Here is a 19,125-nt window from a genome sequence, read left to right on the forward strand (position 1 = left end):
TAATCTTCATAACCAATACTATTATTGGGCTGTAAGGCATCTGTGATCAGCATTTCACATTTAATCCTTATAATAACCTTATGTGATAGATACTATCATCACCTCATTTTACAAATGAGGAAACTGAGGTACAGAGAGGTTACGTAATTTGTCCGAGTTTGTCAAGCCAGTCAGAAGCAGAGCTGGAATTTGAACTGAGTTCTGACTCCAAAGCCTGTGTGTAACTCACATGAAGAAAAGGGGGTTTATAAAACAGCTGTTACCATAAACTTTGAGAGCGCTAAATATAGAAACTGTATTCATGTTGAACTTCATCTCTCCACCTGGGAGAGCTCCTCTGAGAATTACATTTTCTATTTTTATTCCTTTTCTCTAATCGACTCCCATGATGAAGTATTTAATTAGCTGATGGTCATTGAGACTTTAGGTATTTTAAACCATGTTATAGGTGAATCAGTGAAAACGGGAAAGTGAGGACATTTGAAACTTCATCCCTCCATAAAAGCAACGACAATGACAAACACTGGCAAACATAGAATCAATGTTTTAATCATTTTGGAAAATTTAACCAATGGGTCTACAGCAACCCAGAGAGCATTTATTAAGGGAAAATGTATTAATTTCTATAAGAACAGTGAGATCTGTTGTTTTAACTAGTTCTAGACCTCTGCTCTGTATCCTGATGGTAGCCTTGAAAAATAGCCCACATCCCAGGGGAGCAAAATGGAGCTGGAGTTCCTTAAAGCCTCCTTCCCAAAGAACTGTCATTGTTTTACCTGTCTAGTGAGTTTCCTGGAAGACCTCAATTGAGAACCTTGTCCTTGACCTCACTGAGAACTGCACAATGCTAGAAGCCTCTTCTTCTCAAGGGGCATTTTAAAAATATCATTATTTATTTATTTATTTATTCATGAGAAAGACACACAGACAGAGAGAGAGAGGCAGAGACACAGGCAAAGGGAGACAGAGAGAGGCAGAGACATAGGCAGAGGGAGAAGTGGGCTCCCTATGGGGAGCTGGATGTGAGACTGGATCCCAGAACTCCAGGATCATGCCTAGAGAGGAAGGCAGACACCCAACCGCTTAGTCACCTAGATATCCCCAGGAGCATTTTTAAAAACACTTACAGGTAAATGTTTTAAACTGGCAGCTGTGTAAGGCAATGGATAACAGTTGGGACAAAAAAAAACAAAAAAACAAAAAACAACAACAACAACAACAACAAAAACCCTAATCTAAAAGTTTAAAAGAAAAAGCTGAGAAATGAGATATCCACAGAGAGTTTGAAATGCTCCAACATATTCCTGAGAAACTAGAAGACCACAAGACATATTCCTAGGAATGTAGAAAAAAACCTTAGCACTAACAAATGGGTTCAGCAAGGTTGCAGGAAACAAGATCAATATATAAAAGTTAGATGTATTTCTATGTATTAGCAATGAGTAATCCAAAATGATATTAAGAAAAAATTTCCATGTATAACAATATTAAAAAGAATAAAATACTTAGGAAAAAATGTAACCAAAAAGTATAAGATCCATACACTGAAAGCTACAAAACATTGTTGAAATTAAAGAAGATTGAAATAAATGGAAAAAATGCCATGGTCATGGACCAGAAGAAAATATTGTTAAAATGGCACTATGCCCCAAATTGAACTATGGCTTCAGCACAACCCTTATCAAGATCACAGCTGACTTGTTTCCAGGCTAATTCTAAAATTCTTATATCAATTCAAGGGACCCAGAATAGCCAAGAAAAATCTAGATAAAGAACAAAAAAGTGGGAAGATTCACATGCTCTGCTTTCAAAACCCAATTCAAAGCTACAGTAATCGTAGTGTGGCACTGGCATAAGGATAGACATATATAATCAGAGAAGGACAAACATTATATGGTGTCATTCATTTGGGGAATATAAATAATAGTGAAAGGGAATAGAAGGGAAGGGAGAAGAAATGGGTAGGAAATATCAGAAAGGGAGACAGAACATGAAGACTCCTAACTCTGGGAAACAAACTAGGGGTGGTGGAAGGGGAGGAGGGCGGGGGGTGGGGGTGAATGGGTGATGGGCACTGAGTGGAGCACTTGACGGGATGAGCACTGGGTGTTATTCTGTATGTTGGCAAATTGAACACCAATAAAAAGTAAATTTATTATTTAAAAAAATAAAAATAAAAATGCTAACACTGGAAAACAATGTAAATCTCTGATGTTCTGTAAATTAAAAGTGAATAAACTGAGGCTGAAGATTTTAAAAAAAAGGATAGACATATAAACCAATGAAACAGAACTGACAGTCCAGGAATAAATCCTCACATTTATAGTTGACTGATTTTCAACAAGAGTGCCAAAGCAATTCAAAGTGGGAAGACTAGTCTTTTCGAATGGAGCTGGGACAACTATATATTCATATACAAAATAAGGATTCCTACACTTCATTCTATATATAAAAATTAACTCAAAATGGATTAACCTAAATGGAAGTGCTCAAGCTATAAAAACTCTTAGAAATCTTTATGACCTTGGATTAGGCAAGAGTTTCTTAGACATGCCACCAAAAGCACAAATAATAAAAGGAAAAATAGACAAATTGGACTTTATAAAAAATTAAACAGATTTTTGTGCTTCAAAGGACATTATCAAGAAAGTAAAAGACCACTCACAGAATGGGAGAAAATATTTGCAAATCATATGTCTGATAAAAGTCTAGTATCCAGAATATCCAGAACACATAAAGAACTCTTACAACTCAATAAAAAGACTAATAATTGAACTTTTAAATGGGCAAAGGATTCAGAGAGACATTTCTCCAAAGAAAATACACAAATGGCCAATAAGCACATGAAAAGATGTTCAATGTCTTAAGTCATTAGGGAAATACAAATCAAAGCTATAATAAGATACTACTTTATACTCACTAAGATGGCTATAATCAGATGGAGAATGATAAGCGGTAGCAAGATTATGGGGAAAGTGGAATCTTCATACATTGGTGAGAACATAAAATGGCATAGTTACATGTGGAACACAGTTTGGCAGTTCCTCAAAAGGGTTAGACATAGAGTTACTACGTGACTCAGCAATTCCACTCCTAGGTATGTACCCAAGAGAATTAAAATCATATGTCCACACAAAACCATGTATGTGAATACTCATAGCAGCATTATTAATAATAGAAGTGGAAACAACTGAAAAGTCCAATAACTGAGGAACAGATGAACAAAAGGTGATGTGTCTATGTAAGGGAATATTATACAGCCTTCAAAAAGAATGAAGTGCTGGTATATATGCTACAACATGGAAAAACTTTGAAGCTAACAGTTATGTGAAAGAAGCTAGACACTCATTTGTATGAAATGTCCAGAAGAGGCAAATCTAGGATACAGAAGGGGAATTAGTTGTTGCCTGGGAGGAGGGAAGAAGGGGGTGGTCACAGCTGATGGGTACGGTATTTATTTTGGAGGGTGATGAAACTGTCCTGGAATTAGGGTGGCTGTTGTCTATCGAAGTATACCACTGGACTGTATACTTTACAATGTTGCATAGTCTATTATGTGGATTATATCTCAATTAAAAATAAAGAACTGGGGATCCCTGGGTGGAGCAGCGGTTTAGTGCCTGCCTTTGGCCCAGGGCGTGATCATGGAGATCCGGGATCGAATCCCACATCGGGCTCCCGGTGCATGGAGCCTGCTTCTCCCTCTGCCTGTGTCTCTGCCTCTCTCTCTCTCTCTCTCTCTCTCTCTCTCTCTCTCTGTGACTATCATAAATAAATAAAAATTTAAGAAAAATTTAAAAAAAAAATAGAGCACTGGGTGGTAGAACACCAAATATGTTGGTAGGTGGAGAAAAGAAAAGACTTGGACTCTTCTACAACTGAGGTCAGAGGGAGCCAGTGGTAGTGAGGTTGGGAGACAGACTTTTTGGTGGGGGGAGCCATACATTTTTGTTCTTGCCTTGGAAACTCCCCTATTCTTCCTATTCCCATTCTTCTAGATTTTTTTCAGTACCATTAATGTATTGGATTTGTAATGCTAGTTATTATTCAGCAAGATAATGAAGAGGAAGAATATGAGTGTCACATGTCTGGTTAAGCACAGTTCCTCTACTTTGAGATGTTGAATGTCCTTTGCTTTTATTTTTATTTTATTTTTAAAAATATTTTATTTATTTATTCATGAGAGACACACACAGAGAGAGAGAGAGAGGCAGAGACAGAGGCAGAGGGAGAAGCAGGCTTCATGCAGGGAGCCCGATGTGGGACTCAATCACGGGTCTCCAGGATCACGCCCTGGGCTGAAGGCAGCGCTAAACCCCTGAGACACCGGGGCTGCCCTATCCTTTGCTTTTAAAAAACAATTGGCATTAAAATCTATAAGCTCACTGATGGGCTATGTGCTTGTGAGCTCCTCCACCTCTGCATCCTTCCCTCCGTGCGTTTTAAAACAATGACTATAAACCATTATGTAGCCAAAACTATTTGTTTTAACAGTTTGTTATCCTTCCCCCAAATTATCTCAGTTCTCTAACCGTCCACTCTTTCCTGAGTGTTCACCCATGGTCTTGTACCCATCAGCTCAGTGTTTCCTCTTAACCAGTCAGCCCTTGTCCTACTGAGGTTAACATCCTGCATTTATCACTAGTGAAACCAAAATATGGGGCCACTCTAAATTATCCTTGTTCCTCCTCCTGTCTTTAGCGCTATCTTTTCCTCATGAAGGCTGTGCCTGGAGGAAGGACAGAATGAGAACTGACCCAAAAGTTTACAGGTGGAGTACTCCATAGCAACTGCTTTTCTACAAACCACAATACGAGTGGTTTAGATTCACTGAGGACATCACACTAGAGATCATTTTCCTTTCGGTTCAATTCCTTCATTTTGCAGATAAAAGATGTGCTGACCCCTAGTCCACTGGCTTTTTGACATTCACAGGGTTATCTTTATGGAAGTAAAATAAAACAACAGTTTTTATTAGCTTTAAAGGCTGTCTTGTCATCAAAGTTGAAGAGATATTATTCTAAATGATTTTTTTGAAAACTATACCTTATTTGAAGAGGAAAACTCTTGCATTTTTGCAAAAGCTTTTTGCTGTAGAACAATGGGACGGATTAAAGGTAGCTCACAAAATAAGGGAACACGTCTTACCTGTTTTTATTTTTTTCTCCAAATTCTTCTATACGGGTCCAGATAGATGGACTATGTTTCCTTTCTATTAACTAAGGAGACAGAAGAATTGAGGACTGAAGCATGTCTTCACTGTCCTGAATGTACTGAAATCCTAACAGCTTTAGCTGAAAAACTATCCAAAGTAGGCAGTGAAAATAAATTTAAAATAGGACAAACTCCAAACTATCTATCCTAGAATCCCAAGACAGGCAGGGAAAACTGGCTCCTGGAAGGAAGACAGTCGAAGAAATAAGTAGAGTGACCTAGACCCTGTTCCAGTATGTTTGAAGTACTTGGGGATGGATAACCCCTTTCCTTTATTCATCTACATATGTCCATGAGCCACGAGAATGTGACTCCCCACGTGAAGCTCCTCAATACAAGACTTCTAACTAACTTTATCACATAAATTCTTTCTCAGGGGTAGGGGAGGGGCCAAATGTAAAGAATCTGTAATGGTAAGCCTATATCTTAATCAAAGTTCTGAGAATAGTTTTAAAGAAGAGTTCCTGGCAGTGAGGAACAGCAGAAGAAGCAAGCGCCCTTGGAAGCAGGCAGACCTAGGCTTGAATTCTGGCTGTCACTTCCTGGTGAAGTGACTTGAATAACAAACATCTCTGAGTCTTAGTACCATTTACCTCATAAGGCGATTTGAGGATTAAATGAAAGACCATATGCAAAGCATCTTGCATAAGGCTGAGCATAGAGTAGGTGCCTAGTAGTAATGGTGTTACATTTGCCCTGGGGCAGTGAGCAGAAAGCCTGGGGATACCCATAGGTGGCATGGCCAGGAGCTCCAGAAGCATGGGATTGTCTTAGGGAAAAGGAGTTCTCTGCTCTAAAGCTCTTATTCCAGTTAGAAACCAACTCCAAGAGACAATGCACCAAAAGCCAAATAGTCATCATTTAGCTCCTAGTACAAGGGAAAGCGGAGCTGTATTACTTGCAAATCTTGTAAGTGGTTTTGCCACTTATCAACAATGTGAACCTAGGCAAGTTACCCAATGTCTCTGTGTTTCAATTTCCTTGTCCCCAAAGTGGGGATAACAATATCTACATCACAAGAGCTGTTGGAAAAACGAAAATGAGATACAGTGTGAGGGAGCATGTATTGAGTATTTTCCATGTGGCAGGCACTATCTAAGAGTTTTGGTCACACTATCTTGCTTGTACAATACATAAAAGTCCTTAGTATAGTGCCTGGAACACAGTAAGCACCTAATAGAGGTAGGTATTAAAGAAATATTATGGGGCAGAGGAGGAACTGCTATGGTTCCGAGAGAAAGAAGATACGTATCGTTAATAACATGCATGGGAAGAATAAGATGCAGTTGGGAGAAGGAAAGTATAGTGGTTGCTGGGTATGACTGTCTCAAACCTTTTGAACTATTACTAATAGAAAATAATAAAACAGCCACCCTGAGTCCTCCCAAAGGACAGACTGAGTTATTATTTTCACCCTTAATGTTTATGCCTTTCTGAATCTGAACAAGAAGCTGCCAGGATTTCCAGTACATACCAAAAAGTGATGACAATACCCTGAAGTGTATAAACTTGTGTGTGCACACGGCTATCTAAAGGAAACCAATGCTGGATGACTGGGGAAGCATTAGGGTGTCTCTGTGACTGCAGCTCAATTTGCCTTCATAGTATGGCCACACCTGCCTCATTGGTATTCTCAACAGTGAGGTAAATAATTCAATAGGGATAAGGCTTAGAATTTCCTTATTCTCTCTTAGTGCTTATGTTCTTAGCACAACACTGAGGTACCACAGACAAGCCAGCATGTCAATGTACTCTACTTGCATAAGATATAGCCCTTCTACATGGTAGAGTCTTTCAGTTTCTAAAATCATGGAGCTTGTATTGTTAGAACCAGTGAAGTGACTAAAAGAATTTTTAAAAACAATCCATCAGTCTGGACCTGTGTAGGTGAATGAAGAAGAAGCACTTTAAAGTCAGAAAAGAAGAAAAGTATACTTAACATTTTGGATTATCAACCACTGCTGGTTTTCCATAATCTATTTCATTCCTGATTTTATCTGAAAGAGATATGATTATTACTACCATTCAAAAAGTGGTACCTTATTAAAGCCAAAGAAAACAAAAACCTCCAAAGGTGGTACCTCATTAATAAGCTCTTGGCATGTCTTTGAGGTGGATTTCAGATTCAAAATAGACTTTACCACACTGCTAACTTGTTCAGTCAGTATTTATCAATAACTTAGAGGCTTCATTCAAGAAGCTTACTGAGTTATAATTACCTGAAACCCAGGGTCAATCAAGGTCTTGTGGGGCCTGAACCTCATCTACTTTGGGAAATCCTGTCTAATAAAAACATGCAACATTATGAATATAAAAATTGCTAGGACTCCTCTCAAGACCTTGGAAGGGGCCTATGGAAGTGAGGAGCCCTGAAGTTAAAGCTTTGGTCAGTTCAAAATAAATCCACCTCAGCTAGGGCCTATACATTTTACAGACTTCTTTAATGCCAGAGAAAATATTGTTTCAACTTATAAACACCTTGGTAACATGTCACACAGGTAACATGACTAATTCAAAGGGTGGCATCTTCCCTTGGCAACTTGCCTTTGGAAAGAAATGCAATGAAGTTTATATTTCACTATGGCAGAGATTTCCTAAAGCAGACTAGCTTTGTCTATTAGAAAAATTTGACCTCAAACAAAAAAGGAGCCTAACCCCCAGTACACACTTACTGTATCGTGATAATCTTTCAGAAGGAACTGTGAATTAGTTTTCGAAGCTGTATTCAAGTCCCATGACATGAGTATTAATTTATTATCAATACTGGCTAGCTCTGGTTCTTTAATTACCTTTTTCTGTTATTTAAGATGCACACAGAAACTCAACACAAACAAGCTGTTGCTTCATCCATTAAGAGTCTTTTCTATCCCACAACCTGTTCCCTACCTTGTCAACCCCCTACCTTGTTACCCTGCTGCATGGATGCCCGCACGGCTCCCGTGTGTTTTCCTGTCAACATCTTTCTCCTTCCAGTATGAAAGTTTCTTGGGGACAGTCCCTGTCTTATTCTTTGTACCCCCAGTACTTAGTACAGTGTTGACATGTATTGGACATGGCACTCAGTGAATGTTTTTCAATGAATTCATTGATTTTTATCAACTGATTCCCCCATATTCTTTCTTGTGTTGCCCATATAACTATAATGAAAGTCAGATTCTTTCCTTTCCTTCCTTTCTTTCTTTCTTTCTTTCTTTCTTTCTTTCTTTCTTCTTTCTTTCTTTCTTTCTTTTCTTTCTTTTTTGGAAATTCAGATTCTTCTAAGAGACTCTTGGTGTGATAACATGCTTAGAAATAAAGATGGTGAGTTTAAGGCAGTATATTGATGCACCAAAACCTCCTGGTGCAGAAACCCAATGAGCCTTTTCTCCGGGGTGTTCGCAAGCAAAAAACTGACCCTCTGTAGTCTTTTTCCAAGTTAGGCATCAGCAAATTAATGGGAGGAGAGAGGAGCCTTCAACAGATAGGCATCTGCAGGAACTGTCCCTCTAGCTCCAGACACACCCTCAACACCTTCATCTATCCTAAAAAAAACTGTGTGAAATAATATTTCTGAACTACAAGACAGGTAAGATAATCTTTTCCAAAGTCACGTTTAGAGGAAGATCTTCACCTTGAGTCTAAAATCCCCCTCAGGCCATTGAACATCCCCCACTATGATTTGTTTATATCACCAGGAAATCACAGAATTTTCCAGCCGAAAGGGAATAACACACTTCTTATTGAAGAAGAGTCAGGAAATAGCCACATGGAATTATGCTACAGCAATGTATTTCATGAACATTTTTCACACAACTTAACACAAACAATATCTTTTACCATACCTCAAAGGTTCTTATGGCCCCCAGATGATTTACTCAGAGGTATACATTTTTTGAAAAATAATGTTCTGGGTAACTGGTGAGAGAAGTGCCCTGTGGCAGGTTCTCAGCAGTTCTTTCTGCTTTACCATTTAAAAGAAGCTGATGGCTGAGGAAGCACCCACACTTTTGCTCCCTGGAGAATTCCCCTACACTTAGTTCTTTGAAGCTTTATTTTGCATGCATTGAAGCAGTTAGGAACTTTGCCCATTAGCAGGAATCAAAGTTAAATTCAGAGGTGGAATTTGAAGGACCATGCCCCTATTGGAGAAGCATCATTGTCATGGATTCCCAGGATAGTGTTGACTTGGGTGTTATTTGCTTGGGGCCTTTTATTGCCCATACCAAAGCTGAGTACAGGGAAAGCTGAGAGTGCCATTTATGAGATAGACAAGCCTCTTGGCCTCTTTGTACCTTAGTTTCATTTGAAAAAAAAAAAAAAAGAATGGATTTTAAGACATACTTTTCAGAGTTCATACTGGGCTTAACATCCACTGAACCAATAAATGTATGATGTTTTTACATATTGTTTGTCTGTTTATTTTTTACATGTGTTTATTTTCTATTTCACTTACAGCTTATGTAAAAACTGCATTCCATGCCAGGCCTGAAATGTTCCAAAGCTCACTTCCGTCAATACATTGCAACTAACATTTCTACAAAAAAAGACACAAGCAAAAGAAGAAGGAAAAAAGGTATTCTTTCAGAACATTTACCCTTTGGCAGTGATTCCAATTTATATAGGATGAAACATAATCTCAATACCCTCTCCATATCCTGAAACTATCTCGCTATGGAAGATATGCCTTTTAAAATTTTTTTAGAAATTTAAATTTAAAAAATTTGCATGAAAGATTTATATTTTCATGTTTCTACATGTGTTGCATTAGATACAAATCTGTAAATGCTCAATAAATACTTGTGTTAGGTAATCTTTATTTCTCTAGAAAAATATTTCACATCAGCACTATTGACATTTATGGTTGGATCCTTTTTTAAGAGGGGCTGTCCTGTGCATTATAGGGTGTTTAGTGCCATCTCTGGCCTCTGCCCACTAGATGCCAGTAGCATATCTACAGTCTGACAACCAAAAATGTCTCCAGACACTTCAAATGTCACCTGGGTGCAAAATCACCCTAGTTGAGAACCACTTCTCTAGAATGATTCAGTCTGATCTGTATAATAATTCTTACACTAATCTTTGCTACAGACAAAAAAGATTCGCTACATAATTTTAGTAGCTTTCTACTAATAAAATTACAATCATATTTCAAAATGATTGTAGCAAAGAGGTTTACAATTAAGTTTAACAAAAATTCCAAATATAATGAAATTTATATTTGTAACTTACATAAACTTCAAAAAAGGTAGTGGTTCAAATGTACGTCTTTCAATAGATTGTATCTTATTGCAGGATAAATCTCTAGGAAAAGTAAAAGGAAAATATTGCCTCAATTAGCTATTAGATACCTAACTAGTAGGCTGATAGTATTGAATAAGCAGCTTTTGCCTAAACTCTGAACTTAAGGACTTGTTATTTGAACCTTCCAGAGCCCCTAACTCTCCTCATCTCTCTTAAGAGTCTCACTTTCATAAATGAAAGAAGTAACTACAGCTCTTGATAGATTCTGGAATTAATCTTTCCTGAGAGCAGAAGAATTAATTAGAGGACATTTGAGGCCTCATCAATTTCTAGATTATGAGCTCAAAGTTTTGACCTCCACATAGAATTTCTTTCTTTATTTTGTAAAAGATTTTATTTATTTATTCATATAGACACACAGAGAGAATGAAAGGCAGAGACACAGGCAGAGGGAGAAGCAGGCTCCATACAGGGAGCCTGACATGGGACTGGATCCAAGGTCTCCAGGATCACACCCTGGGCAGAAGGTGGCACTTAACCGGTGAGCCACTCGGGCTGCCCCTATAATTTCTTTTTAAAAAATATTTATTTATTAGAGAGTGTGTGTGCATGCACATGCACAAGTGGGAGGAGCAGAGGAAGAGGGAGAGAGAATCCCAAGCAGACTCCTCACTGAGTCCAAAAACTGTCTTTTGGGGCACCTGCGTGGCTCAGTGGTTGAGCATCTGCTTTTGGCTCAGGTCGTGATCCTGGAGTCCTAGAATCGAGTCCCTTTTCAAGCTCCCCACAGGGAGCCTGCTTCTCCCTCTGCCTATGTCTCTGCCCCTCTCTCTGTATCTCTCATGAATAAATAATTACAATTTTTAAAAATAAATAAATAAAAACTGTCTTTTCATTTCACTGGCCTCTCTATTTTTGTTTTCCATTTTCTTTATTTGTGCCTTGATCTCTATTATGCTATTTCTTCTCCTTATTCAATGATTAATTTTCTTTTCTTTTTTTAATTTCTTAAAAGTGGATACTGGGGAAGCTGAACACCGCATTAGCAACATCCCATATGTTGACATGGTTTCAGTTTTAGTACGAAATAGCTCTTAATTTCTCTTTTGATTTCTTTGACTGGCAGGGTTACTTAGAAGTATGTTGTTTAGTTTCTAAATAATTTGGAGATTTTTCAAATCTGTTCATTTCTAATTTAATTCCATTGTAGTCACAGAACATATGTTGAATGACTTAAATCCTTTTAAACTTATTGAGGCTTGTGTTATACCCATGAATTCTGGTATTAGATGAGCCTATGATCTATTTTGGTAACTATTATGTATCTACTTGAAAAAAATGAGTACTCTGATTTTGGGTGGAGCATTCTATAATGTCAGTTAGGTCAAGTATGTAGATAGTGTTATTCAAGTCTGCTATATCTTTACTGATTTTCTATATATTTTTCTGTCAATTATTTAGAAAGCAATATTGAAATTTCCAACTATAATTGTGTATTTATTTGTCTCTCTTTGCCATTCTCCTTCATATATTTTGAAGTTCTGTTATCAGATGCATAAATTTTTAGGTTATGTCTTTTTTATTAGTTGATATTCCTATAATGATGGAATAACCTCCTTTATCCTTGGTAATATTTTTTTACTTTGAAATGCACTTTGTCTTACAGTAATGTAGCCACCCAAGGTTTCTTTTGATTACTGTTAGCATAGCACAATTTTTTCTATACTTTTAACCTACTTGTATATTTCTATTGCAGATGATTCTTATAGACAGCATATAGTTGGCTTTTGCTTTTTTATATTTTAATTAGGGTGATTATACCATTACACCTAATGTAATTATTAACATGACTACATTTAAAGCTACTAAACTCTCTATGTGTCCCATCTGTTCTTTGTTTTGCTATTTTTTTTCTTTTTCTTCCTACTTTTGGATGACTGAGTACACTTTTAAATTAAATTAAATTAAATTAAATTAAATTAAATTAAATTAAATTTTATTTGTTGGCTAGTTAATTACAACTCAGGTTTTGTTAGTTTAGCAGTAGTTTAATGGCTTGTAGTGTTCATCTTTAACTTTTCACAGTCTATCTTCAAATAATATATGATTTCATGATTGGCATAAGAACCTTACAATATATAGTGTACTTCATTTCTCCCTTACTGGCCTTTGTGCTAATGTCTTCATACATTTTGCTTTACTTCTAAACAGCACACTATATTATTTTTTTGTTTAAACAATAAGTTAACTCCTTTAGGAAGTATAGTTGATGTATATTAAATTAGTTTCAGATGTACAACATAGTGATTGAAGAATTAATACCACAATAAGTGTATTACGGTATTATTAACTATATTCCCTACATTGTACTTTTCATCTGGAGACTTACTTTATAACTAGAAGTTTGTACTTCTTACGTCTTTTCACTCATTTTGACCATATCCCCGCCCTCTACTTTAACAGCCACCAGTTTGTTCTCCATATTCATGAATCTGTTTCTCTCTTCTTTTTGTTGTCAGTTTTCATTTGTTTAAGATTCTACATATAAGTGAAATCATATTGTATTCAGATATTTAAATAGTAAGAAAAACCTTATGTATTTACCTTTGGAGTTACCAGTTCTAATGTTCTTCTTCCTTTTGTGTGGATCCACATTTCTATCGCAATCATTTTCCTTCTGCTTGAAAATACTTTCTTTAGCTTTTCTACAGTGTAAATCTACTAATGATGACTTCTTTCAGCTTTTGTATGTCTCAGTCTTTTGTTTTGCTTTTATTTTTGAAAGATCTGGATATAGAATTCTAGTTTGATAGTTGTTGGTCCCCTCTCCGCTTCACTGCTTTAAAGATGTTGCTCTACTGAGTTCCATTAATTCCAACAAGAAATATGTTACCATTGTTATCTCTATTTCCCTATATGTTGTGTGGAGGTTTTTCCTTTGGCTTATTTTTAACATTTTCTCTTTATTGATGGCTTGAGAAGTTTGATTATGATGTGCTTTGGCATAGTTTTGTCCATATTTCTTGTGTTTAGAGTTCATTGACCTTCTTGGATTTGTGGGTTTATTAGGGTTACCTGTTTGGACAATTTGGGGGCTATTATTTTTCAAATTATATTTCTTCTCCCTTGTAGACTCTACGTATGCATATATTAGGCCACTTGAAGTTGTTGTATAACTCACTAAGTAGAGACATGGGTTTCTTAGTCTGGGATTTTTTTTTAAGATTTTATTTATTTGACAGAGAGTGAGAGCACAAGCAGGGGGAGCAGAGGAGAGGGAGAAGTAGGCTCTCTGCTGAGGAGCAAAACTGATGTGGAGCTCGATCTTGGGACCCGGGGATCATGACCTGAGCCGAAGGCAGACATTTAACTGATTGAGCCACCCTGGTGCCTCATCAGTCTGGTTTTCTTTAACATAAGAAATATTGTTATAACTTTTTTTATAAAGATTTTATAATTTATTTAAGAGAAAGAAGAGAGCACACGTGGGTGGGGCAGAGGAATCTCAAGCAGACTTACAGTGATCTAGGAGCCCAGTGAGGGGCTTGATCTTATGAGCCTGAGATCATGACCTGAGTTGAAACCAAAAGTCAGATGCTTAACCAACAGTGGCACCCAGGCACCCCAGTTATAGTAACTTTTTAAACATCCTTGTCTGCTAGTTGTAACACCTGTGTAGATTTTGGGTTAGTTTTGATTGATTGCTTTCTATCCTTGATGTGGGCCATATTTTAGACTTACTCAGACTCTTCTTAGAAGTCTACCCTCTTCCTGTATGCTCTTAACCCAAAGTGAGACTTTTGGGTCAGAAGGAGATACTTCTGAACTGAACTACTGATCAATGTCACCCAGTTCTTATCTCTGTCTTATTCTAGGTATATCATACCCCCTACCATCCTTACCTATTGGTTGAGCACCTCTGTCCTTCTCTTTATTTATAATATTCATGAGCAACAATTGGCCAACTGGTCCCTACTCAACCCTACCCAACCATCATATGCCACAAGAATTCCTTTATGCAGAGCCCTGTGAAGACCTTGGCCTGAATCTTCTACTCAAGTAACCCCTTTACCACTAATATAATGCTCTGTGTTTCCATTTATAGGATATTACCTAGCCGTATGTCCTGTTGTCTCTGCCAACTCAAAAATAATATTGAGGTTGTTTGCAAGACAGTCAAGCTGCATTGTGACGGTGAATGTTTGACAAATGCCACACGTTGTGGTGAGTTTGAATTGCCTCATGATATATATATAATATTTATATTTAAAGATTTTATTTATGAGAGAGAGAGAGAGAGGCAGAGGGAGAAGCAGGATCCATATAGGGAGCCTGATGTGGGACTTGATCCCAGGACTCCAGGATCACGCCCTAGGCTGAAGGCAGGTGCTAAACCGCTGAGCCAACCAGGAATCACCTCATGGTATATTTTAAATTTTATTTATGTTTTAATTTTTATTTTTAATCAACAATGATCAATTTTTAACTAATGATGTCACTGCATTATTTTTATTCACTTACAGTTCAAACCCCTAAATTTCTTTTTTTTTTTCAAAGATTTATTTGAGAGAGAGAGAGATGTGAGTCGAAGGAGGGGCAGAGGGAGAGAATCTCAAACAGATTCCCCACTGAGTGTGGAGCCCATTGCAGGGCTCAATCCCATGACCTTGAAATCATGACCTGAGCTGAAACCAAGAGTTGTATGCTTAACCCACTGAGCCACACAGGCACCCTTAAAATCCCTAAATTTATAAGAACTATTCCTTTGTTATAAGTCAGATTCTCAGTTACATTATTAAATTAATTACTCCCAAATGAAAACATATGCATCATAATTTGTAAACGAATTTCATATGTATCAGAACTCAGGTCCCCCTTGTCTTATATGACAAGTGGAGATATATTTTTGTTTATTGTTTGTTTTTACAAGTTATCAAGAGTAAAAGTGATGCTGATTTATAGATAAAGTTTATTCAGAGCCTGAGAGTTCCTGTTCCCTAACCAGAAGCTGCTGCCTTCTTATGGATACAGAGCACTCTTCTATTCTTGGACTGTCCAACTCTGAACTTTTTCTGAATCCTCAGCTTTTCTATCCAAAAACACTCAGATACTTTTAAGTATTTTTCTGTATACTATGTTTTATTGGCACTAACTTCATGACTTCCAAAATGTGCTTCTGCACCCAGATAGCTTGAATATGGTTCCCTATCAATGATCTAGGGTACATCATAAATAACACTTTGCTACCTCTGTAAATACAATGTTGCTTATTTTTCAAAACAATTTTTTACTAATTACTCCCTTATCTCTTAGAGGTGGGCAGAATAGGCATGTTTAGCCTCCTTTTACAGGTGAGGAAAAATTAGATCAGAGGTGTTAAGTACTGTTGCCTAGCACTCAAGTGTCCCGTTTAGGGCTCTCTACAAGCCCGTTGCTCCTCCTTTCTTGTGACCTTTATTACCTCCTCCTCTGACTCTCATCAACACCGCTGAAAATACTTCTAATTCTTCTGGAAATGAAACTCGGTTGGATGATACTGTGCATGTACACAAGCCATATGCTGACTTTCATGTAGTGGGAAGCTCTGGATGGTACCCTAATAACTAAAGCTAGAAATATTAGAAATGAAAGTGAAGTATATTTCTTCACATTCTGACAAAAAATTTCTTTATCCCTTCTGCATTTTAAAACCTCAAGTATTATTCCATTGATTTATCGAACATTCCACATTGGCATATCTCTCATACCTGGAAAATCTCTTAGCCTACACTCGTTCCCTGCCCAATTTAAGCAAAGAGCCAGGGTGGACTTAGTGCTTTTTTTCTGTCTAGAGCTTATGTTTTGTGTGAGCTGCAATATATGGGAGCAGGGACCAAGCATAGTAATTGATGGGTAGATGGAGAGGGCATGTCCAGATGAGGCCCTACTAGCAGTGGGTGTTTTCATGGGCATCTGTGATAGTAGCAAGAAAACAAGCACACTGAAGAGATAGAAGGAGGAAACCCCCTGCTCCCACTGCATCTGAAGCAGTACAGGACAGGGTATATGAATACCAGGAGTCACAGTAGATTTGCAGACAGTTTAGCTGAGTGTCTTCCAGACTTGGCTTTTCTTAAGTGCTAGATAATTGGCCCTTGGAGACCAAGGATTATGGAATAATCCTAAATGTAGTCATTCACGTTGTGAAAGGTTCTGAAGAAATAGCCATTTAAAAAAATACCCTTTTCTCCTTTTGTTGTTGCCAATATAGGTTCAAGTTTGAGTTTGTGTCCTTGATAATGGTACTCAGATATTTGCTGGTTCTTAATTTTTATGACTGGGATGTATGACTGCGGACTGACAAAAACTGTGCTATCAGCCTTTCATTATCAAAACTAGTCTCTTCTTTTTCTGACAGATGAAAAAGTATCTATAATGAATGTAGAAGGATCATTCATGAAGGTATTAAAAGCCCGGAAGAAGAGTACCAGTACTGAGCTGACAATTGAGCCAGAGAAGGCATCCTCAGACAAAAATGGCATCGGTCTGTCAGCCTTTATGAATGAGCAGTTAGACTTTAATGATGAAAGTGATGTTATCAGTGCGCTGAATTACATATTACCTTATTTCTCAGAGGGAAATGTAGAAGATGTAGAATCAACATTACTACCATTCATTAAAACTCTGTTTTCAAATGTTCAAGATGGAGACAAGCCTGTGGGTTACTTGAAAAACAACACAAAGAGCCCTTCTCTTGAACCTGGACCCAACAATTCAACTTACAAAAATAAACTGAGGAAACTCTCTTTCCTGGAAAATTTGTTAGATGCAGAAATTCAAGAAAAAATTGATGAGGTAAAAAAGAAAGAAAAAACTGCCATGCTTATACCTCCCGGGATTTTAGGTCCCAAATTTAAACGCCAAATCTTTCCAAAGAAATTGGAAACTGCCCAAGGACAGGAAAAGACCCTTCCCAAGGCTAAGAATGTACGGAAGAGGCGGTTTAGAAAAAACAGGGTTCTCAAGGGCCCCAAGGACCTACAGAAAAGGCACTACAAGGAAGTGGACGTTCAGAGCACCCAAGGGAAACAGAGTGCCCAGTCATTTGTGAAGAACATGGCCAAAGAAAGAAGGCTCAGTGGACCATCCCCAAGGGAGCTGGAGGAGCTTCACATGGCCCAGAGGCCCAGGAAATTAGTGGGAAACTCCATCCACACAGAGTCTTCATTCATAAAGGAGCACAAGGCAGCAGCCTCTTCTTTCCCGAAGCAATACATAATGGGCAGGCCTTCTGCCTCCACTGCTCCAAAATCCCTACCTAAGGTGAGAAACAAATCAGAAGACTTAACCTACCCCATTGTTGTTTTAGAAGATGCGAATGCTAGAGTTAGGGAAATGGAGATTTCCAGACCAGTCTCGCATTCTGGAAAAAAGTATATTTTCCATAAAATTCGCTCACGTATAGTCCAAAGAACACCCAAGACCAAAAAAAGTAAAAAGTTCAGAAAGAAAAACTCACTCTCGAATAGATTGATGCCTGCACAGAGGCCTCCATTGCCTGCCGTCAGGAGCCTCATCGATTCCCCTTCACAGGAGGCTATTTCATCTTCAGAAAAACGAACTCAGGAAAATCCTTTTCCAGAATTATTTACTCTTTCAGAACCTTCTAAAGAAAACACTACTGTAGAAAACACTACTGCACAGAATGCTTCTGAAGAAATTATTTCTCCAGGAAGCACTACTGTATCAGAACAAACTCCCCCTGAATTCACAAACCGTAGGAATCTTTCCAATACATATTCTACTACCACCAGAGACAACTTTGTGCCGACTGTTAAACAAACCAATGAAACACAATGGGAATACCACAACTTGGTCACTGACTTGCCCCCAAAGCCCACAGGCTTCAGTGTTGCAAAGCTCTCATCCGCAGGTGATCTATTTGAAATTCAGCTAAACCAGCAGCTACGGTCCCTCATCCCGAATAATGACGTGAGAAGGCTCATTTCTCATGTTATCCGGACTTTGAAAATGGACTGCTCTGAGACCAATGTGCAACTGGCTTGTGCCAAGCTTATCTCCAGAACAGGCCTCCTGATGAAGCTTCTCAGCGAGCAGCAGGAAGTAAAGGTGTCCAAGGCAGAGTGGGATACAGACCAATGGAAGACTGAGAACTATATCAATGAGAGCACAGAAGCCCAGAGTGAACAGAAAGAGCAGAAGTCAAGTGAGGTGAGGATAACTCCTGAACCATGGGGTCTGAACTTTTAGTCAGTTTAGGACATGCAATTAAAGCACCCACGCACAAGGACCAGGGCCTCCCAGTCTGGGTCTTGTCTTAGCCATTAATGTTGGCTGAGACAGTGATCTGCCACTTTGCTCATTTAGAGAATGGTGCCACTCTTCCCAGGTAGATGAGAAGAGGACTTAACATACAAGATAAATATATTATTGAAGAAAGGGCTAATGATAAAATTATATAACACATTAGATTTGGTATATTTCTTAAGAACCTATACGCCACTCCACTGAAAGAATGAGGTTTTAGAGTAGCTTAAGAATAGTTAGCTTTCATCCTTTTCTTTGATTTCTAAAAAATTGTTCTTTGTTTTTTGTTTTTTGTTTTTTTAGCTCACAAAAGAAGTTCCAGGTTATGGCTATAACAACAAACTCATCTTGGCAATATCTGTGACTGTAGTAGTAATGATTTTG

General features: G+C 37.9%; 2 protein-coding genes across 11 annotated transcripts in view; one reads left to right on the forward strand and one right to left on the reverse strand.

Moving 5' to 3' along the window:
* LOC144309736 (leucine-rich repeat-containing protein 37B-like) overlaps positions 1-10,673 on the reverse strand; it is a 110,489-nt gene extending 99,816 nt beyond the window's left edge. For 2 of the 10 annotated variants that reach the window (XR_013375628.1, XR_013375629.1), the window contains exons 1-4: positions 10,423-10,665; positions 9,647-9,727; positions 7,155-7,211; positions 5,149-5,219 (exon numbers count right to left, since the gene is read on the reverse strand). Coding sequence is in view for 7 of the 10 variants with exons in the window: in XM_077890840.1 (XP_077746966.1) it covers positions 5,149-5,219; positions 7,155-7,187 (104 nt within the window). In the remaining 3 variants the exon portion in view is untranslated. Of the gene's footprint in view, positions 1-4,757; positions 5,107-5,148; positions 5,220-7,154; positions 7,212-9,646; positions 9,728-10,422 lie in introns of those variants that run through there. The other 8 variants (XM_077890843.1, XM_077890842.1, XM_077890840.1 and 5 more) reach the window with 7 other exon arrangements.
* Positions 9,632-19,122, forward strand: LOC144309735 (leucine-rich repeat-containing protein 37A3-like; the record flags this gene model as incomplete). The annotated part of the gene is made up of 4 exons (XM_077890838.1): positions 9,632-9,766; positions 14,540-14,658; positions 16,832-18,645; positions 19,045-19,122. Coding segments are annotated over exons 2-4 (1,995 nt in total), but the record flags the coding sequence as incomplete, so codon positions are not given.
* Positions 19,123-19,125: the final 3 nt, after the last annotated feature.

This window comes from Canis aureus, unplaced genomic scaffold (genome assembly GCF_053574225.1).
Source record: "Canis aureus isolate CA01 unplaced genomic scaffold, VMU_Caureus_v.1.0 ptg000209l_RagTag, whole genome shotgun sequence".
In the NCBI taxonomy this organism is placed as follows: Eukaryota; Metazoa; Chordata; class Mammalia; order Carnivora; family Canidae; genus Canis; species Canis aureus.